This window comes from Myxocyprinus asiaticus, chromosome 26 (genome assembly GCF_019703515.2).
Source record: "Myxocyprinus asiaticus isolate MX2 ecotype Aquarium Trade chromosome 26, UBuf_Myxa_2, whole genome shotgun sequence".
NCBI classification, from domain to species: domain Eukaryota; kingdom Metazoa; phylum Chordata; class Actinopteri; order Cypriniformes; family Catostomidae; genus Myxocyprinus; species Myxocyprinus asiaticus.
Window position 1 is genome coordinate 38,973,779 of NC_059369.1, and position 23,722 is coordinate 38,997,500.

The 23,722-nt window shown below is 36.5% G+C and overlaps 1 protein-coding gene across 3 annotated transcripts in view; it reads right to left on the reverse strand.

The window, feature by feature from the left end:
* Positions 1-23,722, reverse strand: part of LOC127416587 (transcription initiation factor TFIID subunit 4-like) — a 128,326-nt gene that overhangs the window by 96,359 nt on the left and 8,245 nt on the right. Inside the window, exons 3-7 of one of the 3 annotated variants that reach the window (XM_051656005.1) lie at positions 17,175-17,285; positions 7,968-8,108; positions 4,417-4,539; positions 2,491-2,580; positions 135-284 (exon numbers count right to left, since the gene is read on the reverse strand). In XM_051656005.1, the coding sequence (XP_051511965.1) occupies positions 135-284; positions 2,491-2,580; positions 4,417-4,539; positions 7,968-8,108; positions 17,175-17,285 (615 nt within the window). Of the gene's footprint in view, positions 1-134; positions 285-2,490; positions 2,581-4,416; positions 4,540-7,967; positions 8,112-17,174; positions 17,286-23,722 lie in introns of all 3 variants that reach the window. The other 2 variants (XM_051656004.1, XM_051656007.1) reach the window with 2 other exon arrangements.

Sequence of the window (23,722 nt, forward strand, 5' to 3'; positions counted from 1 at the left end):
ATGCTCTAACAAAACATACAAGTTATGGTGGTTATGTTTTGTTTTTCTTAACACATGGTTACAAAAGGAAACATGTGCATGATATAGAGAAAACTGAAATAATATGAGAGATCAAATGTGGAGAGAAGGCATACTTGAGGCAGTACAGTAGTGCTGTTGGGTTGATGTGGCCGTACGCTGACGCCAGTCTGGACTGGTGAGATGCTGGTTTTGTTTGGCTGTAGAGGTTGCGTGAGCAACTGTTGACTGTTCAGTAGAGACAAACGCAATGCCGGCAGACTTTTCTAAACACACATACATGTACAGACAGACACACAAACATCATTAGTCCCAAATGTTGTAAAACAAACCACTTTTAAACTATATTTAGTGGTGTTTGCAAAAGCAAGCATCACTAATGCCACTGCTCATATTTAGGGTTAGAAACTGTAAACAAACCCATAAGCCTAAGTATTAAGCATCAGCGCATAAAGCTTTCCGACTTGTTTGTGCTACAGACACAAATTATCCCTCAAATCATTTGTTTTGTTGACGAGAGGCGATTACTTTTCTAAGTGATATGACTTATGATTTTCATTTGGCGGATGATAAACAGGTGAAAATATCTCAGAGATTTACATAATCAGAGGGACACAAGCCATATCTAGAGAGCAAAATATCATATAGAGACTTGTGGGTGGACTCCTTTGACTTAGGCTAGTAAGCCACCACCTAGCAACCACCCAGATCACTTCAGCAACTGCATAACAATGTGTTCAAAACACTCGTAACGTCAGCTGAAGAGTAAAGCCGTTTCAGAGGTGGAGCACGTTCTTGCATTTTTATGAAAGATCAAAGACAAAAAAAAATTTGATTTATGCACCGATGAATTGTTCACAAGAGCATGTAATAAGAAAGTAAATAGGATAAGTTTTGATTTCTTGTTCACTTTAAAGATGACATGCAATAAGTGTTGTATGTACTGTATGTAAACTGTCATTTTATCTCAGTGTCCGAACAGTCCGACAATGATCATTAACTTCAGTAATCAAAGACAGAATCAAGACCCCCGTGAGGAGACCGCAGGCTGCACATGTCTATTTCTGGAGGATTTTGATGTAAGCGAGCTAACCTCGCATGACAGTGTGGCTGTATTAGCGTATACAGTGTGGAGTGGGCAGGATGTGACACGTATTCCGCCTGGCTGGACATGCCTGTGGGCTACTGACCGATAATGCTGCAAAGAATGCTGTCGTGTCAGAGGAGGTGGCCGTCTGTGAGGGTGTGTTTAAAGGAATTGTTCACCCAAAAATGAAAATTCTGTCATTATATACTCAGCCCCATGTTGTTTCAAACCTGTATGACTTTCTTAATGGTCAGTGTACAATGACTTAATTTTCAGTCTGTTTCTCACACAAAGGTATCGTATGACTTCAAAAGACTTGACATATCATCCCCTTACACTCTCATTCTATGGAAAAGAATGGCCAGGGTATTTTTTTAAATCTCCTTTTGTGTTCCACAGAAGAAAGAAAGTCATACAGGTTTAGAACAACATGAGATGAGTAAATGATCTTTCCCCTTAAAGGAACATTCCGGTTTTAATACATGTTAAAGGTATAGTTCACCTATAAATGAAAATTCTCATAATTTACTCACCCTTATGCCATCCGAGATGTGACTTCTTTTTCTGCTGAACTCAAATGAAGATTTTTAAAAGAATATTTCAGCTCTGTAGGTCCATACAATGCAAGTGAATGGGTGCCAAAATTTTGAAGCTCCAAAAATCACATAAAACAGCATAAAAGTAATCCATAAGACTCCGGTGGTTAAATAAATATCTTCAGAAGCGATATAGGTGCGGGTGAGAAACAGATCACTTTTACATTCTTCTTGTGTTTTTGGTGATTCACATTCTTAATGCATATCACCCCCTGCTGGGCAGGAAGCAGAATTTCAAGCAAAAAAGAACTTCAATATTTAACTGTTTCTCACCCACACCTATCATATCACTTCTGAAGACATGGATTAAAACACTGGAGTCATATGCATTACTTTTATGATGCCTTTATGTGCTTTTTGGAGCATCAAACTTTTGGCACCCATTCACTTGCATTGTATGGACCAAAAGTGCTGAGATATTCTTCTAAAAATCATAATTTGTGTTCTGCAGAAGAAAGAAAGTCATACACATCTGGGATAGCAACGCTATAAACCGTGGAACACTAAAACCCTATACTTTACAGCTCAAATAATGCACCAGTTGTAACAAAATTAATGTAAGTGCTTTTATAAAATTATAAGCTTCACATTTCTGCTTTCCTCCAAAAATTGGCCCCCTTCACTTCCATTGTAAGTGCCTCACTGTAGCCTCGATTTCGTCTTTTTTAAAGAAAAGGAGGAACGAGATGAAATACATTTTGGTGGTAATATGCCACAAATGCTGTTGACTGAGCTTAACTTGTATTGAATCTGGAATATTCCTTTAAGTGCATGTGTATGTTGACGTACCTTCAGGAAAGGGACCAGATAAGGCTGCGGAGACGATTTCAGCTCGGATTGAAGTCGGCTGGTAAACTCCTCTGGGTCAATTTTTGCATCCTAAGAGCAGATGACAACACATGTTCAGATATTTCGCTAGATTTGAATGCATACAATTAAATAAACTGAAGGAAGACAAGGTGATTAGTTCAATATAGAAATTTCAGAAACACTCTACAGAAAGGTAGTATTTGTAAACATAGCTAATTATATTAGTTAGTTATTTAGTTAACAATGAACATTATACTTTTTTACAGCACAAATGAATTTTGATTCATTAATCTTTTTTTTTTACTTTAAAAATGAACATTGTTAGCATTATGATCTAAAATGAACTAACAAAAAACAATTGTGAATTTATAAATAACATTTTACTAAGATTAATAAATGCTTTGCAAAAATATTGTTCATTATTGGTTTATGATAAATTAATACCAACATTTTCATGAATTTTCTATGGCTTTTTTAATTTCCATTTGCATGAATTTCCCATTCCTGGAAATCAATTACAAAAATTCCCTGATATTTCCAGGTTTTTACTTTTTTATGGTACTTTAAAGTAGGTGGTGGAAAAGGCCGGTAAGCATTTAACTGGCCGATACTTTTTAAAATGTATTTATAGAATTTATAGAATATTTTAAAAAAATGTCCTTACTATGACGGGCACAGACATTGAGGCTACAAGAGTCCAAAATGATTAAAATCCCAGATGCAGTTTATTGTGCAACCAAAATCACCAGTAATAACCAGAAAAAAATAAAGATTATATATATACAGTTGTGCTCAAAAGTTTGCATTCCCTGGCAGAAATTGTGAAATTTTGGCATTGATTTTGAAAATATGATTCATCATGCAAAAAAACTGTATTTTATTTAAGGATAGTGATCATATGAAGCCATTTATTATCACATAATACAGAAATACTTAAACCAGCTCATGTGGCACCAACAATCATGCCACAGTCCAAATCACTGAGATCACATTTTTTTCCCCATTCTGATGGTTGATGTAAAAATTGACTGTAGCTCCTGACCCGTATCTGCATGATTTTATTCACTGCACTGCTGCCACACGATTGGCGGATTAGATAATCGCATGGATGATTGTTGGTGCCAGATGGGCTGGTTTGAGTATTTCTGTAACTGATGATCTCCTGGGATTTTCACACGCAACAGTCTCTAGAATTTTCGGTGCCAAAAACAAAAAACATCCAGTGAGCGGCAGTTCTGTGGACGGAAACGCCTTGTTGATGAGAGAGGTCAACAGAGAATGGTCAGATTGGTTTGAACTGATAAAGTCTACGGTAACTCAGATAACCGCTCTGTACAATTGTGGTGAGAAGAATATATTCTCAGAATGCTGTTCTGAGATGCGGGTTGGTGCTGTTTTGGCGGCACAAGCGGGACCTACACAATATTAGGCAGGTGGTTTTAATGTTGTGGCTGATCGGTGTATGTTAGAATACCTTGCATACCTTTTTCCTGTGACAATTCTTGCGGCATCCCTCCACCCCATCTCCATATTTTATTTTACATTTTCTTAATATACATTCACTTCCATTAATCTCTTAGCATGCATTCTCTCTCTTAGTAGTCCAAAGGGGAACTATTCTTTTAACCATTTGCCCACATCTCAAGATTATATAAACAAGTGAATAGATATTATGCTTTTACATGCTCTCTTACAAGTTAGATAAAATGGCTTTGTGATGTTTTTGAATAAATAGTCATATTTGTTTGCTGATGTCTCTGGTACTTGCCAAAGCAACAGAAGAAGAAAAAAAGAACTGTCAGTGGCATAGCAATTTATTAAATGGATTCTAACTCTTAGAGCACAAATACTGTATTTCACACTGCTATAAACATTCCTGTTATGGACCAGAATCAGCACACGTACCAGTAGATCCTGCACCAGCGCTTTCACGTTTCGAGATGTCTCTGGCGAAGGGGAATTATGGGATGCCAGCTTGATCAGCGTTGCTAGGAAGTTCTTACACTTCTTCACGTTCTCCTGCATCTCCTGATAAACAGAATGAGAGCAAACGTTTAATTTTATTAGACATGTTGAATCATATATTCAGTGTGTTAATGGAATTGTGTGTCATGTGCAGATCAGACACATCATGACACAACACAGTGAGTTGAAATGAATGTCTGGATTTAGACGGCTGTTCGTGTTAGTAAACTGTTTAAATCTGGTTCTGACTCAGACAGACACGTTCTGTTGTGCTTTTGTTGTCGTCCCGATCAGCGATCACCCCTCACAGCTAAATAAAGTATTTTAATGAAATACATTGAATTTCATTTAAATGCTACAAAACTGTCAATCATTTCAGGTTAGAGAATGTGTCAATCAAAAGTCTTTTTAAGGCCACTGGCATGTGTTACACTCATACAAACTGATTGTCTTCCTGTTGTCTACATGGAACTGAAATATTGCTGATAAACTCCTTGTTTATAAACTCATTGTTAATGCATGAATGGGTGAATAAAAAAAACAAAAACAAAAAAACATGCCCAATTAAGTGATATTTTGCATAAAGGAAATAAAGCTTTTTAAGGACCATTTAATTTTTTTTGCATTGTGACATTATTTTCATGTCAATTAAACACTCTTCCCCCAAATTCCCATTACTGTAATGTGTAATGAATTTTTTTGGTAATTCTTAAAGGTTATTCTCATTATATTCTCATTACTGGAACAGTAAAAAGTTGGGTATAAAAATCATAATATGCATCACAGCAAATACTACTACGATAATCTGCTTTTAGAGATTATGTGTATTACAGTAATGACAATCTAATGAGAATAATGTGTAAAAATAAGAGGAATTACAAGAATACTTTAGATGTGTTACAGTAATGCTAATGAGATGTTTTTCACATTACGGTAATGAGAATTGGGCTTAATTAAGCTAAATTAAGCTTCATTTTCTTTAAGCAAAACCTAATTTCTTCCTTTTTCTCTTGATTTTGGAGTAAAACTTGTTCTATACATGATATATATACACTATATACTATATATATAAGCCACAACATTAAAACCACCTGCCTAATATTGTGTAGGTCCCCCTCATCCCGCCAAAACAGCACCAACCCGCATCTCAGAATAGCATTCCGAGATTATATTCTTCTCATCACAATGGTACAGAGCAGTTATCTGAGTTACTGTAGACTGTGTCAGTTCAAACCAGTCTGGCCATTCTCTGTTGACCTCTCTCATCAACAAGCCGTTTCCATCCGCAGAAATGCCGCTCACTGGATGTTTTTTTTTTTTGGCACCATTCTGAGTAAATTCTAGAGACTGTTGTGTTGAAAATCCCAGGAGATCAGCAGTTACAGAAATACTCAAACCAGCCCATCTGACACCAACAATCATCCATGCGATTATCTAATCAACCAATTGTGTGGAAGCAGTGCATAAAATCATGCAGATACGGGTCAGGAGCTTCAGTTAATGTTCACATCAACCATCAGAATAGGAAAAAAATGTGATCTCAGTGATTTGGACCATGGCATGATTGTTGGTGCCAGATGGGCAGGTTTGATTTTCAAGCACAACAGCCTCTAAAATTTACTCCGAATGGTGCCAAAAAAAAAAAAAAAAAAAACATCCAGTGAGCGGCAGTTCTGTGGAAGGAAATGCCTTGTTGATAAGAGAGGTCAACAGAATATGGCCAGACTGGTTCAAACTGACAAAGTCTACAGTAACTCAGATAACCGCTCTGTACAATTGTGGTGAGAAGAATATAATCTCAGAATGCTATTCTGAGATGCGGGTTGGTGCTGTTTTGGCGGCACAAGCGGGACCTACACAATATTAGGCAGTTGGTTTTAATGTTGTGGCTGATCGGTGTGTGTGTGTGTGTGTGTGTGTGTGTGTGTGTATATATATATATATATATATATATATATATATATATATATATATATATATAAACATACATACTGGCAGCCAAAATTTTGTAATAATGTACAGATTTTGCTCTTATGGAAAGAAATTGGTACTTTTATTCACCAAAGTGGCATTCAACTGATCACAATGTATAGTCAGGACATTAATAACGTGAAAAATTACTATTACAATTTGAAAAAAAATATGTTTAGAACTTCTTAAACTACTTCAATGAATTCCATCAAATGAACAGCAATGACAGTTTTGCAGATCCTTGGTATTCTAGCTGTCAGTTTGTCCAGATACTCAGGTGACATTTCACCCCACATTTCCTGTAGCACTTGCCATAGATGTGTCTGTCTTGTCGGGCACTTCTCACGCACCTTACAGTCTAGCTGATCCCACAAAAGCTCAATGGGGTTAAGATCCATAACACTCTTTTCCAATTATATGTTGTCCAATGTCTGTGTTTATTTGCCCACTCTAACCTTTTCTTTTTGATTTTCTGTTTCAAAAGTGGCTTTTTCTTTGCAATTCTTCCCATATGACCTGCACCCCTGAGTCTTCTCTTTACTGTTGTACATGAAACTGGTGTTGAGCGGGTAGAATTCAATGAAGCTGTCAGCTGAGGACATGTGAGGCATCTATTTCTCAAACTAGAGACTCTGATGTACTTATCCTCTTGTTTAGTTGTACATCTGGCCTTCCACATCTCTTTCTGTCCTTGTTAGAGCCAGTTGTCCTTTGTCTTTGAAGACTGTAGTGTACACCTTTGTATGAAATCTTCAGTTTTCTGGCAATTTCAAGCATTGTATAGCCTTCATTCCTCAAAACAATTATTGACTGATGAGTTTCTAGAGAAAGCTGTTTCTTTTTTGCCATTTTTGACCTAATATTGACCTTAAGACATGCCAGTCTATTGCATACTGTGGCAACTCAAAAACAAACACAAAGACAATGTTAAGCTTCATTTAATGAAACAAATAGATTTCAGCTGTGTTTGATATAATGGCAAGTGATTTTCTAGTACTAAATTAGCAATTTAGCATGATTACTCAAGGATAAGGTGTTGGAGTGATGGCTGCTGGAAAAGGGGCCTGTCTAGATTTGATCAAAAATTATTTTTGTGATAAGTTGAATGCCACATTTTCCTTCCGAAACAGCAAAATCTGTTCATTGATCCAAACTTTTGGCCGCCAGTGTATAAAGATATATACAGTATATATATGTATATATATATATATATATATATATATATATATATATATATATATAAAGATATATACAGTGTATATATATATATACAGTATACATGTTTGTTTATATTTTTGAGTGTGTGTGTTTGCCTAGCTGTATTAGCCTAGTGTTTCTGTGTGTGTGAGAAGCTGGCAGCTGTGTGTGTGTGTGTGTGTGTGTGTGTGGTTTGGGGTGGAGCTTAACAAAGTCCTGTCAGCTAACAAGCTAAGCTTTAGGGGCCAAACAGTCACTCACTTGAATAGAAACAGAGGTAAAGAAAGAAAGTGCCAGGATTCGATTCAGGAGGGCACACAGACCTGGGAGACGACCAGGGCTCCAGGGACCGGAGTGGCTGCACTCTGCGGGGCCAGTGGCATCTGAGTGAGGGGCCCCTGGGGGCCCAAGGCTGGCTGGACCTGCTGGGGAGCTGTCATTGCCACGGCGGCTGCTACGGGGGCCTTCTGAAGGAGGAAGAAATGGAGACACAGAGATAAACGCGAGCTGACGTCTGCCTGCCAGCAAGGCCAAGGAGAGCAGGAGAGACGCCACAGCGCGTGCTGTCACAACACGTGTCCCGAGAGCACGGGACGACACTACACACAAACACGAGTGGAGAGAGCGAGAGAAAGAGAGGGATGGAGGGAGAGAAGATTTCTGACTATGTGAGTATTGCTCTCTCTTGCGGCCATGTAAAGTTTTACTGTCTGTTCTTTAAAATCTTATTTTATCTGATTTATTATCGTAAAGATATAGATTACCACAGAAGTTATTTGAACACAGCATTTAAGTCGTGCTTAAATACACAATATACTGTAGTTACAACTATGCACTGTTAGAAAAAAAAATGCAAAAGATTATTCCTGTAGAGGTACAATCAAACATGGATTTTTGTTGCTTTTAGTCCATGTCTGTTAGCTTTGAGATCATCTATATGCTAATGCTTTATCAGCCGTCTTGGTTGCAGAAGTGTATTTCCCATTTATTTCTTCCATAGGGATTTAATAAAATCCTTCATAAAAATGTTCTAAGGCATGAATCAAATCAATCAGCTCCAAGCTGAATCACACCATTACAAACTTTGATTTGAAGCAAAAAAATTATTTGAAAAGTGGGCAAAAAGACAAGGCTACAAGACTGTGTACTTAACATCTTTAAAGGGATAGTTCACCCAAAAATGTAAAATTTCTCATCATTTACACACCCTCATGCCATCCCAGATGTGTATGGCTTTCTTTCTTCCACAGAACACAAACAAAGATTTTTAGAAGAATATCTCAGCTTTGTAGGTCCATACAATGCAAACTGAATGGTGAGCAAACTTTGAAGGCACATAAAGGCAGTATAAAATTAATCCATAAAACAGGTCAATTTTTAAGCCCTTTTTTTCCTATAAATGTCCGCTTTCACATTATTCTCCTTTTGTTTTAGGCAATTCGCATTCTTTGTGCATATCGCCACCTACTGGACAGGGAGGAGAATTTATAGTAAAAAAGGACAAAAATATTGATCTCACCCACACCTATCATATTGCTTTAAAAGACATATATTTAACCACTGGAGTCTTATGGATAACTTTTATGCTGCCTTTATGACCTTTTTGGAGCTTCAAAGTTCTGGCCACCATTCACTCTCATTGAATGGACCAATGGAGCTGAGATATTCTTTTAAAAATCTTTGTTTGTGTTCAGCAGAAGAACAAAAACTCACACATCTGGGACGGCATAAGAGTGAGAAAATGATGGAAGAATTTTCATTTTTGGGTGAACTATCCCTTTAATGAACTACAATCCCATGAAGCATTGTGAATATCATAATCAAATTAAAAATGATGGAAAAGTATAAAACTATAAAACTATTAAAAGTTGTTGATTATCAAGGATAGAAACAATATATTTAAATGTTATTGCAAAATATTCAGATATTTGCAAATGCATAAGTAGTTTGAGAGTGTAGGGAGATCATCTCGATTGCGTCATTCACAGTGAAACCGGGAAGTAAGCGGACACTGCAGAGCTTGTTTGGCACACTTTGTTGGCCGCGATTCTCGTATCCACCTTATATTTCAGCTTGACTAGAGCACCACCATTATCCTCCTTGTGGACCTCTTCCGGCATAAGACTCCAAGCTATTTTAGTGACACAAATATACGACATTATGTTGCTATATATTGCAGGCTGGCAATATTTGTCACCATATTATTATCATTAATTATTATTTTCATAAATACATTGGTTTGTAGCGCAAATAGTTTTACAGTTTAATGCATTTTGCCATCGCTGGGGCACCCTATAAAAAGAAGAAAGGTTGTATCTTTCCTTAAGCGTAAAAAATATGATATAGTGTTCCTTCAAGAACACTATTCTTCCTTCATTTCTTCACAGGAAGCTGAAAAACTTGGCAAGGCATGGGGTGGGCATGTGTTTTGTAGTGCTGGTTCAAGTAAGAGCAGGGGAGTCATCACATTGATATGTAAGCATTTACAATTTAAATGTCTCAAACAGATTAAAGATAATTTAGGAAGAATCATTATTGTTTTGGCTGAAATACAGGGGAAAAATCTGATTTTGGCTAATATGCACCCAATGCCGATGATCAGAACTTTTTTATAGATCTTGAGGGTAAGCTACAAGCTGCTGGGATCCTTCATGATATGGTTTTGGGTGGAGACTTCAATCTTTTAATGGATCCAGTCCTTGATCATAATGATGCAAAGGTGTGTAGACCCTTTACAGCAACGCTGACACTACGGAGTATGTATAAAAATGTTGGTCTTATAGACATTTGGAGACTTCAGAACCCATCTGCGAGGGACTACACCTTTATTTCATCAGTTCATAAGATTTACTCTAGAACAGATTTTTTTTTTTTTTTTTTTATCTAAGTCACTTATTCAATCTGCCACTGACTGCTCAATTGGGAATATTTTAGTTTCAGATCATGCTTTGGTGTATTTAGAGATGTTGCAACATATAGAGAAAAGGAAATCATATAGAAGGCGCTTTAATCCATCCCTTCTACAGGACCCAGCATTTCAACAAATGCTGAAGTTAATGCTTATGTAGAAACCAATGTGGGCATGGCATGGGAGGTGGGGAAGGCAGTTCTAAGGGGTGGATCATACAATATGCCTCATTCATTAAAAAGATCAAAGCACAGGAATTCACAGAATTGGAATAGAGCATTAAAAGTGCTGAAACATAGCTGAAGCGCCGAATGTCATCCAATGGTCTTAAGAGAGTTGACTCAACTAAAATATAGGTACAATACTGTTTTGCAGAGGTGTATAGTAATGAAGTACAAATACTTCGTTATTGTACTTAAGTATAGTTTTTAAATATGTGTACTATAATTGAGTATAAATAATTCTTTAAATTTTTACTTCACTACATTTTGAAGAGAAAATGTATACTTTTTTCTTCAGTCCCTCTTGTTACTTCTGCGACTGAACACCGCAAAAATAACAAGCTGTATGTGCAAAAATGCATGCAGATCGGCAAAAGTGATGTCTGATTCCTGAAAGAATCATCATAGAGTCTAATCTTTTTCATTTGATTCCTTTGAACCAATCAAAAAGATTCAAAAAGCGTTCTGAATGATTCATTTTGTGAATCACAAATCTGAATCAAAATCACAAGCGAAGCACGTGCCAGTCAACATGTGTTCAGTCGTCTGTCTCCACTGGGGAGAAATTTTTTCATTCATTAATTTGGTAACTTTAGGCTTAAACATTATGAAAGCTGTGAAATAATGATGGAGTTATGTGTTATCAGTCTCCCCTTTCCAGGGAACCTGTTTATATAAAAGTCAATCAAATGCGGTTACCTTTTACATTTAACCAATGTGCGATGTGTATGAATTAGGGCTGAAACGATTAGTTGACATAATCGACAAAAATTGTCTACAAAAATTTTCGTTGTCGGATAGTCATTTGATCTCATTTAACGTAACATGAGATCAGATATGAAACTAATGATGGCGCATGAGAGTAGCACTGCAGCTCGTGCCTGACTGAGGAGAGGACGAATCACACAGCTCACAGTCCAGATGCACTCTAAACTTTCCAAACAGCTTCAGGTGATGTAGATCGCAAAGTATGAGGGAATTATACAAAAATACAAAATAACTAAATAAAGAAGCACTTCCGTTGTGATATAGGTGAACAAAAAGGTGAGAGGGTGGTCTTTGCCCATTATCTACACTGCAGTTAAATACTTTTTTGATTTGTTGTTGTTTTGGCTTGTTTTCCAATATAAATATCTAAAACTCCTTTAAAATAAAGTACATTTACTTTAGGAGCTATGCTGCAGAAGACAAATTTGTTGTCTGAGAATGTTGAATATAATATTAAATATTTAAATATTTTCAAATATCTAAAAATCCTTAAAACAAGATACATTTACCTGAAGCAGCATATAAGATTTTTAGACTTGCTTTCAGAGAATAGACCTTGAATATGTGTATATTTTGACTTAACTGCACTGACAGATGAATAAACAAGTGAAAAAAATACACTTATATACAAAATGTACTTATTTTCAAGACACATTCTCTGAAAGCAAGTCTAAATATATTATATGTTGATTCTCAGGTAAATGTATCTTGTTTTAAGGATTTTTATTTTTATTTTTATTTTTTTATGGAAAACAAGACAAAACACTTGATAACAATAGGATTTTTTGCAGTGATTTTTTTTTACTGAATTAAACTTAACAAATTCACTTTTTGACTTTAATTCAGTGAATATCATTTAGAGGTATTTTTAAAAGATGATTTTGTCCTCTTCATTGTTAGTAAGCATGTTTATTACAACCTTTTAAGTCAAGGTACAAGCTGAATACTCGGTTAAGATCTAATGATTAATCATTGCAATAATCGCCCGAATAGTCGAATAATCGTTCTAATAATCGTTAGATTAGTCGATTATCAAAATAATCATTAGTTGCAGCTCTAGTATGAATAATTACCAGCGCTCATGAAAATGTCCAACAATATTTATTTTATAAACTAGGGTGTTCTGGGTGGTTGCTAAAGTGTTCTCTTTGCTTTTTAGCACATTGATGCTCCAGTATGTGGTTACTAGGGTGTTCTAGGGGCATGCTGTGCAGTTGTCAAGGTGATCTGCTGTGTGTTTTAGAGCACTGCTACAGTATATGGTTGCCAGGTTGTTACTATGCTGTTACTAAGTTGTTTTCTGTGTTTGTAGCACATTGCTCTGCAGTTGCTAAGGTGTTCTGGGTGGTTCCTGGGTGGTTGCTTATTGGCCCAAATGAAAAGAGCCCAGTCTCTATTCTGGTTACTAAAAATGACTCAGCTCCCTCCTTCCTTACAATTTGTTATGGCCTAATCCACATACACTATATTGCCAAAAGTATTCGCTCACCCATCCAAATAATTAAATTCAGGTGTTCCAATCACTTCCATGGCCACAGGTGTATAAAATGAAGCACCTAGGCATGCAGACTGCTTCTACAAACATTTGTGAAAGAATGGGCCGCTCTCAGGAGCTCAGTGAATTCCAGCGTGGTACTGTGATCGGATGCCACCTGTGCAACAAGTCCAGTCGTGAAATTTCCTCGCTACTAAATATTCCACAGTCAACTGTCAGTGGTATTATAACAAAGTGGAAGCGATTGGGAATGACAGCAACTCAGCCACGAAGTGGTAGGCCACGTAAAATGACAGAGCGGGGTCAGCGGATGCTGAGGCGCATAGTGCGCAGAGGTCGCCAACTTTCTGCAGAGTCAATCGCTACAGACCTCCAAAGTTCATGTGGCCTTCAGATTAGCTCAAGAACAGTGCATAGAGAGCTTCATGGAATGGGTTTCCATGGCCGAGCAGCTGCATCCAAGCCATACATCACCAAGTGCAATGCAAAGCGTCAGATGCAGTGGTGTAAAGCACGCCGCCACTGGACTCTAGAGCAGTGGAGACGCGTTCTCTGGAGTGACGAATCACGCTTCTCCATCTGGCAATCTGATGGACGAGTCTGGGTTTGGCGGTTGCCAGGAGAACGGTACTTGTCTGACTGCATTGTGCCAACTGTGAAGTTTGGTGGAGGGGGGATTATGGTGTGGAGTTGTTTTTCAGGAGCTGGGCTTGGCCCCTTAGTTCCAGTGAAAGGAACTCTGAATGCTTCATCATACCAAGAGATTCTGGACAATTCCATGCTTCCAACATTGTGGGAACAGTTTGGGGATGGCCCCTTCCTGTTCCAACATGACTGCGCACCAGTGCACAAAGCAAGGTCCATAAAGACATGGATGAGCGAGTTTGGTGTGGAAGTACTTGACTGGCCTGCACAGAGTCCTGACCTCAACCCGATAGAGCACCTTTGGGATGAATTAGAGCGAAGACTGCGGGCCAGGCCTTCTCGTCCAACATCAGTGTCTGACCTCACAAATGCGCTTCTGGAAGAATGGTCAAAAATTCCCATAAACACACTCCTAAACCTTGTGGAAAGCCTTCCCAGAAGAGTTGAAGCTGTTATAGCTGCAAAGGGTGGGCCGACGTCATATTAAACCCTATGGATTAAGAATGGGATGTCACTTAAGTTCATATGCGTCTAAAGGCAGATGAGCGAATACTTTTGGCAATATAGTGTATGTTTAACACATAACTAATACAAACACTATTTCAGTTATGTTGTGGTTTAAACTGCGTTCAAATCCTCCTGGGAAGTTCCTACTTACAAGTTCAGAAGTGGTATTTTCGCTGTAAATAGCATTCAAGTGGTTTAAGTTGGACAGAATGGGCACGTTTCGCAATTTTTCATCTTTTTCACTTTCTGAAAAAGAAGGAAGCTTTTTCAGCACCAATGCAACGACATGTTACATGTACTCACATACACATTGCATATTAGGTGTGTCTTATATAATCATTCTTGTGTGGCCACATATACTGATGGGAAATGTTATTCGGCTTATATATGTAAGCCTGTCACCTCATATAAACTAGCTAAATGAGTCTTAGCAAGCTTTATTCTTCATCAGTAGGACAAAAATACATTAAATCTAAACTGCACAGTCACCAGTTTATTTGATTCTTGCCATGGTTCTTAAAGGTGCACTCAGTAACCTTTGTCTTTGTGTCATCTTGGACTTACAGTGACACCTAGCGGCTTGGATGCAGCATCATTTAAAATCAATAGTTTTCAGTTTCAGATGCCATTGTAGAAATTTAGTATTCACAGTCAGCCATGATTACTTTAATCAATGAGTGAAGTGTCAAATAGTAGGATGGTTACTGAGATTAAGCGAGTAGTATTCGGTATACCCCATGTGAGACCCTCTCCATGTTGAATAAAGCAGCTTTTATAAGTTTACTGATATGACTGGAGTCTTCATTTTAATGTGAATGCTCATGATTTCCTACATATATTGCAAAACTTCAATTCATGTCTTTTAGGAGTTTTAAAAATTACTTAATGCACCTTTAAATTGACATGCCCCCATCTCTTTTAGGAGCTTCAAAGTTCTGGTCACCATTCACTTGCATTGTATGGGCCTACAGAGCTTAAATATTCTTCTAAAAATCTTTGTTTGTGTTCAGCAGATGAAGAAAGTCATACACATCTGGGATGGCACAAGGTTGAGTAAATGATTAGCATCACCTATCAAATAAGCTGTTCCATAATTTATGCGATTTACTTGTACTTTTGATACTTAAATACATTTTAAATCAGTTACTTTATACTTATACTGGAGGCAATATATTTACTTCTCCCACAGATTTTAATAAAGTCTTTAAAGGTTTCTATTTTGATCTTAATAGCCACACGTCCACGTCTTCCAATAATGATATTACCAACTTCGTAGAGCCATTAGAACTTCCTAAATTGATGAATGATCAAAAAGACTTTCTTGACTCAGATATTCCTTTGGAGGAGCTTGTTGAAGCCTTGCCAACAGGTAAGGAACTGGGGCCAGATAGTTTTGCCACAGAATTTTTTAGATCTTATGTCACAGAATTGGCTCCATTATATTAGAAGTTTACACATTCAAGTCATTAAAGAAAGGTGAACTACCGCCAACCATGACGCAAGCCCTGATCAGTCTCACTCTTAAACAAGATAAAGACCCAAATTAATGTAAAAGTTATCATCCAATTTCCCTGATCCAGTTAGATGTAAAAATATTATCTAAAATTCTGGCTAATCGTATAATCTAATCTAATAAATATATTCTGGATTATACATATAGATCAAGTGGGGTTTATACGTGTTCGTAGTTCTTCTGATAATATTAGACATTTTATAAATATTATGTGGTCAGTAGCGAATGATCAGACCCCGATCCCTGCCATCTCACTTGGCGCCGAGAAGGCATTTGATAGGGTGGAATGGGACTATCTTTTCAAGATTTTGGAAATGTACGGGTTTGGGAACACTTTTATTGGGTGGATAAAGTTACTTTATAAACAACCAGTAGTGGCAGTGCAAACTAATGGATTCATTTCAGATTTTTTTTCTCTTGGTAGGGGAACCCGGCAAGGCTGTCCTCTCTCCCCTTTACTGTTCTGTCTCTGACCCTCATAAGATCTATGCCTAGCCTCCATAGAATTATTAATTCTCTCCAAATTTTCAGGATAAAGGGTGAATTGGTCTAAATCGGAAGCTCTTGCTCTGACAGCATAATGCCCTGCCACTGCTTTCCAACCTGGCACCTTTCAATGGCCCAAGCAAGGCATTAGGTATTTAGGCATTTTATTTCCAGCAAATTTGAGAGATTAAGTTAGTTAATTTTGGCCCATTAATGAAAAGTTCTCATGTGATGTAGATAGGTGGGCTTCAATACATCTGTCTATGGCAGGGAAGGTCAATGATATAAAAATGAATTGTATCCCCAAATTCAATTATCTACTACAGTCTCTCCCTCTAGAAGTTCCTCTTTCTTATTTTAAACAATTTGATAGAATATCTAAGTCTTTTATTTGGAATGGTAAACGACATCAGTTGCATTTCAGTAAGTTATATAGAGTAAGTTTACATTGCGGTTAAAGACTACGAAACTCTGTCACACTTGCTGGAAACGCAGACACTTGCTTACGTTCTTCACCGGGAATTCCGCTATTTAACACAATGTTTAAAAAATGAAGTTCAGAAATCGTGGACTGATGGCTTCAGAGGTGTACACCATTAATGAAAAACCTCAGAGCTCTTTAAAGGTTTACATTAAGTTATCGTAAAAATTCAATGCCCTTATGGAGAAAACAAATGGGATTTTTACTTCTGGAGACAGACTGTTGAGCTCTATTAAACATCAAATATGTTCTGGTTGGCTGTGATTGTGTCATGTCAGACAGCATTTTCGCTTGTGTGGACAAACAAATTTAATATCACTGTAAACGTACCACATTCATTAAGCTCACAAATTTCTCCTCATAAACTCTGTGGCCACATCAGTTGACATGACTAGTCAACCAACCAGACTCTAACAAGATAACAAAAACAGGCAGTGGAGTGCATATAAGGGTGAAAGGAGAAAGAGAGGCAGACAGATAGAGAGAAAGACAGGTCAGGTGCTCACAGTGGGGCCGGTTGCTGTGCTGGTCTGGGCTGCGGCATTGGGAGAACTGGACAGGACCGGTTTAGTCTGTGCCACGGGAGCGGGCCGAATCGCCTGAGCGCTTACAGGAGACTGCAGGTGGACAGGAAGAACAAAAGAGATTCATGCACAAGAGTAAAAGAAAATAATGAAAAGAGAGTTGAGAAGGGAATCAGATTCTGAAATCATGATCTGAGAGAGTGTGTAAAATTGTCTCAGAGTTTGTCACTATCTTGGAATGCATCTATTGTTCTCAAAAATGCTGCTTTCTTAGAACACACTAATTATACCCAAAATTGCTGCTGACTTGAAATGTACTAACGATGCCCAAAAATGCTGCCATCTCAGAGCACATCTATTCTATGATTTCCAAAAATGCTGTCTAAGCAGGCAGCTCACTAGGGTTTGAAACAGAGCCTTCGTCAAACAAATCACTGGAGATTAACAGAAAAGCAGCCACACACCAAATCAAATCTTATGAGGCTTGTTTCTGCAGCCCCTGAAATCATTGTGTCCATGGGGGTAAAATGTGTTAAAGGGGTCATGACATAAGCAATCATATTTTACTTGATCTTTTAACATAAGAGGACACTGTACTATAAAAACATAGTGTATGTTTCAGAACTCAAAACTTCCTCCTCACTACAGAAAGTGTCACAGTTTGTGAGGAAGGACCCAAACGCAGGAGGCAGTTTTGCTAAGTTTTATTACAAACCAAACAAAATCTCACAATTGAGATAAACAAGAACAGAAAATTTAAAGAAACACGCAAACGAACTAAAAACCAACCAAGCAAAATAGGGACCAGTCCATCAGAAATTCATACAAAATAATCCGACACAAGACTGAACACGAGGAGTTTAAATAAGCAGACTAACGAAGGAGAATAGAGATAACAAGGTAACAAGGCAAATGATAGGGCAATGTATCACTCAAGAAAAAAGCACGTGGCTATGAGGAAACCAAACAAAACCACGTACTAACATGACCTACACAGACAATTGACATGAGCACATGCTGCCAGGAAAACACAAGCAACATGCACTCATGTCAACAGACAATGACAGGACAAGAAAATACATGACAATGCCAATAAAGCAATGCCATGCATTCTCACACAAACACTAGACTAGACAAAACCTGCAGTGCCCACTGCAAAGTAAACAAACAATGAAATGCACAACCAGCCACAAATAAGACACGAAATGTGTCAGTGCTCGACCACCAGACAATAAACACTACCAACAGAAGTGGCCGAACCCTGACACAACATAGAACAAGGCAAGACAAACAGAGACAGCACTGGACAATCAGAGAGAGGAGACGGCCACGACCCCGCCACGACATGAAAAACCAAGACCAACGTGGCAGGACCGTGACAGAAAGAGCCAAAACGACACGTTCTCTACTTCCTCCACATTGTGATGTCACACCGTGGTAGATATTTGCATCTGACCGCCTCCACAACAACACATCAGTGCCTACTTTCAGAGCTTGACGTTAACTTTTTGGCTCAGCAAAGTCACTAGCCACTCAGCATTTTCACTAGCCAAAATCCCCCAAGTCACAAAGTGATAAAAGTAACATTATTATAGCAAAAGATTGTCAATAATCTCTCCATTTGTCCATGGAAGTCCAGATTTTAACCCCTTTTAAATCCTTTAGCCCTTCTAAATTGTACTTATTTATTATTTACTTATAGATTCACTCTAATCAAATTAATTTGCATCTAAATGAGTTACCAGTTAGTGTTACTGCATTTAAAACATTTTGTGCTTGTAAGGAGCTGAACACGAGATGAATACAATTTAATTTGCTAGGCTGCGGCCACCTGCCAAAGAGGCTAGTAAGGGTGACAGAGTTACCCGCCACTGCCGGTTTCTACCCCCATTTGGCAGGTGGGCGGGTGTTAATGTCAAGCCCTGCCTACTTTATCTTACCACTTCCATAGCCCCGCCCAGTAGCGGTAAGCAGTAAGAGAGCAGGTCAGTCAAGAGCAGAGAGCCAATCATAACAGTGGGCGTTTACTGTCAAATCTTAAAGGAGAAGCAGCACCAAATCCGAGCGTTTCTGACAGAGGGTCAGAATGAGGGTGGAAAATGATCATGTTTTACAAATATATGACTGTTTTTGTGCACAAAAATGTATAAACTTTACTAATACTTTAGCTAAACATATTAAAATAACTAAAAAAGGCATATCATGACCCCTTTAATGCATTGTGAACAACTGAATTTACCAGCACAATTCAGAAATAACCAGCCAGGCGGGAACAGAGCCCTGGATGCCAGTCCTCACACGGGCACCACAGAGAAGAGCCACTGCAGTAACATAGTATTTGCAACCACTCTCACCAAATATTAAATTAAACAAAATGATAGGAAGATTTTGTAAGCTTCTGAAACTTTTTGGAGAAGCTCATATCATAATTTACTACTATTTTACAGTAGTAACACCAACTTCAGAATTTTTATTTGTGTTATTACAATTATTGTTTTAAAGTGCTGTTTAATGCTCCAGGCTGTAAGCACAATCATAATTTTTGCAATTCATTGTATTATGGGTTTTAAAAATGTCCTGACTTTCTTTGTTAGGACAAAATGAGAAACTGGCATGTTTGTACATTTTGAATGGCCTGGCTTATTGTGAACATTGGTGTTGTGCTGTGGAGATGTGGAGCCACAAAGAAATCAAGTATCTGGCGCCATCTGGTGTCAAAGAGGGAACATTACAACCTGAAATTGAATCAAACAATATAAACATAACAGTACCAACGCCAAGTTACTGACAAAATGAAGATGACTGCTGCCCTCTTGCGGTCATATCCTGTAAATTCTCCTCACAAAATAATAAAATACAATAAAATAAAATAAAATAACAAAAAATAAACCAACAGCTAAACTGTTACTTTAAAACAGTCTTCAGAAAAACACACCAACAAAAATATTAATAATAAAAATAAAAATAAACTAAATAACACTTGTTATTCAACATCAATATTCATCACTATAAAAGATTTGCTTGGCTCTTGTAAACTTTATAAAGAAAAACCTAGAGGATATTTTCTTTGTGAGAACTCAACTCACAAAGATGAACAGAAATCCAAGATGACAAATAGACTCTTTTTCCACATATAAAGGATCTAATTATGTGATAAATGATTCTCTAACCAGTGTAAATATACATTTTTATACAATACTAAAGAGCTCACTACACACTGGAATACACTGAACTGATAACTGGATGATCTCATGGACTTACTCAATCAAACGTTTGATGTCACTGTGTAGAAAAAGCATTACATTTGAAACGTAACAAACTATTGAAACAGAAATGATCATGTAATGAGCAAATTGCTGAATTGTGTTATTTTTTCCCATCTGTAACTGTTTTGTGATAAATCTGCTACGGACAGAAGAACTCAAAATCAAGAAGAATTCATTTAAATATGTCTAATTCTCACTGAAGACCTGCACTGTACATAACCGATTTGTATTTAGATTAGTATGTGTATGTGTGTGTATATGTATGTATGTATGTATGTATGTATATATATTCATATGTGTATATGTGTATGTGTGTGTATGTATGTATGTATGTATGTATGTATATATATTAATATATATGTATATATGTGTATATGTATGTATATGTATGTGTGTATGTGTGTGTGTATGTGTATATGTGTATGTGTGTATGTATGTATGTATATATATTAATATATATGTATATATGTGTATATGTATGTATATGTATGTGTGTATGTGTATATGTATGTATGTATGTACATATATTCATATATGTGTGAATGTGTATATGTGTGTGTATGTATGTATGTATATATATTCATATATGTGTATATGTGTATATATGTGTATATGTATGTATATGTATGTGTGTATGTGTGTGTGTATGTATGTATATGTATATATATATTTATATATGTGTATGTATGTATGTATGTATGTATGTATATGTATGTATATATATTCATATATATGTATATGTGTATATATGTGTATACGTATGTGTATGTATATGTATGAGTGTATATGTGTGTATGTATGTATGTGTATATATATATATATATATATATTAATATATGTGTATATGTATATGTGTGTAAGTGTATGTGTGTATGTGTGTGTATGTATGTATGTATGTATATATATTCATATATGTGTATATGTGTATATATGTGTATATGTATGTGTGTGTATGTATGTATGTATGTATATATATTCATATATGTGTATATGTGTATATATGTGTATGTGTGTGTATGAATGTATGTATATATATTCATATATGTGTATATATGTATATGTATGTATGTATGTGTATGTATGTATATGTATGTGTATATATATATATATATATATATATATATATATATATATATATATTACATATATTGTCTATTGTGTATTCTATATATATTTTTTCTTTTCAATATTTATCTATTTTTTTTTTTTTCAATTTTAATTATTTTTTAAAAGTCTTGCTGCTGTTTTTGTATTGTTTTTGTATTGTTGTACACTGGAAGCTCCTGTCACCAAGACAAATTCCTTGTATGTGTAAGAATACTTGGCAATAAAGCTCATTCTGATTCCGATTCCGATTTGTGCTCAGGAACCTGTGTGTCTACAGCTTTAAAGGAATATTCCGGGTTCAATTCAAGTTAAGCTCAATTGACAGAATTTGAGGCATAATGTTGATTACCACAAAAAATTATTTTGACTCGCCCCTCTTTAAAAAAAGTCTAGGTTACGGTGTGGCACTTACATTGGAAGAAAACAGGCCAATTTCATGAGGGAGTAAAGAGATAGTGCGTCCAAAAATGAAAATTCTCTCATCATTTACTCACCCTCTTTCTTTCTTCTGCAAAACACAAATGGAGATTTTTAGAAGAATATTTCAGCTCTGTAGGTCCTCACAATGCAAGTGAATGGTGACCAAAACTTTGAAGTTCTAAAAAGCACATACAGGCAGTAGGTGGCGATATGCATGATAAAGATGAAAGTGAAAGTTAAAGTGGAGATTTATAGTACAAAAGGACTTAAATATTGATCTGTTTCTCACCCATACATATCATATCACTTCTGAAGAGATTAATTTAACCACTGGAGTCTTATGCATTAGCTTTATGCTGCCTTTATGTGATATTTGGAGCTACAAAGTTTTGGTCATCATTCATTTGCATTATATGGACCTACAGAGCTGAAATATTCTTCTAAAAATCTTCATTTGTGTTCTGCAGAAGAAAGATAGTCTTACACATCTTGGATGGCATGAGTGTGAGTAAATGATGAGAGAATAAAACATTTGGGGTGAACTATTCCTTTTAAGGCAGAATGTGAAGCTTATAGCTTTATAAAACCACTTTCATTAATTCTTGTGTATCATTTAAGCTGCAACACAGATTGTTTTGCTTTTTTTATAGAAAATGAGGGACAAGTCTAAATAAATATTTTACGGTAATCAACATTATGTCTCAAATGCTGTTGACTGTGTTTAACTTATATTGAACCTGTTCTGCAATTTTCCTTTTAAGTCTATAAAAGTATTATTAATATCATATCTCAGTGTGTAATGTCTATCAGTCATCAGTACAGAATGAAAGCAGAACTCAGAAATGTCTTAAGAGAACAGAAATGTTTTAATCATTCATTTAATTTCAGTAGAAGCAGATCACCACTAGATGGCAGCACTGAATATAATTTCTACATTCACTAACAGTAATCACTACTGAGGTCAACTCATTCACCTACTAAAATGATGAGCTCATCTTCATGTCAAAACTCTACAAAAAATAAATACATAAAAAAATAAGACTAAGATAAGTTCTACACTCACCCTCATGTTGTTTCAAACGGTCCGTGTACATTTGCGTCCATTCCTTTTTCTTTTTTAACCCAAAAATGAAAAACGAAAAATGCGGCTTCTTTTTTATTGGTTTTAAAACTGATGAATAGAATTAGCAGATACAAACAAATTTTCTGTTGACATTTCATTTTCTATTTAAAAAGGAATAAAAAGAAAGGTGGAAATGGCTTGATTTTTCTATTTTGATCATTGTTTAAAAAATTAGTTTTCAGCTTGAATATTTGATGCACATGTGGAACGCTAGAACACTGAAATGCCTCTTTCGTCTGATTGGTCATCCCACCCCGTCTTCTGTACTGCCTTAATCCTACCAGCCAGGATTGGAGTTGGGATCGCTCTGCATATGTCTAAATTTTCATTAAATATTGTCCCAAACCACCATTCACTGTAAAATATGCATGTCATACTGTATGTAGTAAACTTGTTGCTGGGCAAATAAATGGTGTTGTTGTGAGGTGTCGCCTCTAATGGACGACATGTGAGAGATCGCAAGCTACATCACTTGGGTATGCTGCCTGGGAGTTGGTCTATTATATATTATTTTTATACTTAATAACATTGTATGATTTTGTAGTACCTGTGAATTTGTGTCCCATTGATAAATGTAATACAAAGAGTTGTGTCATTTTGTATAAAAGCCCCAG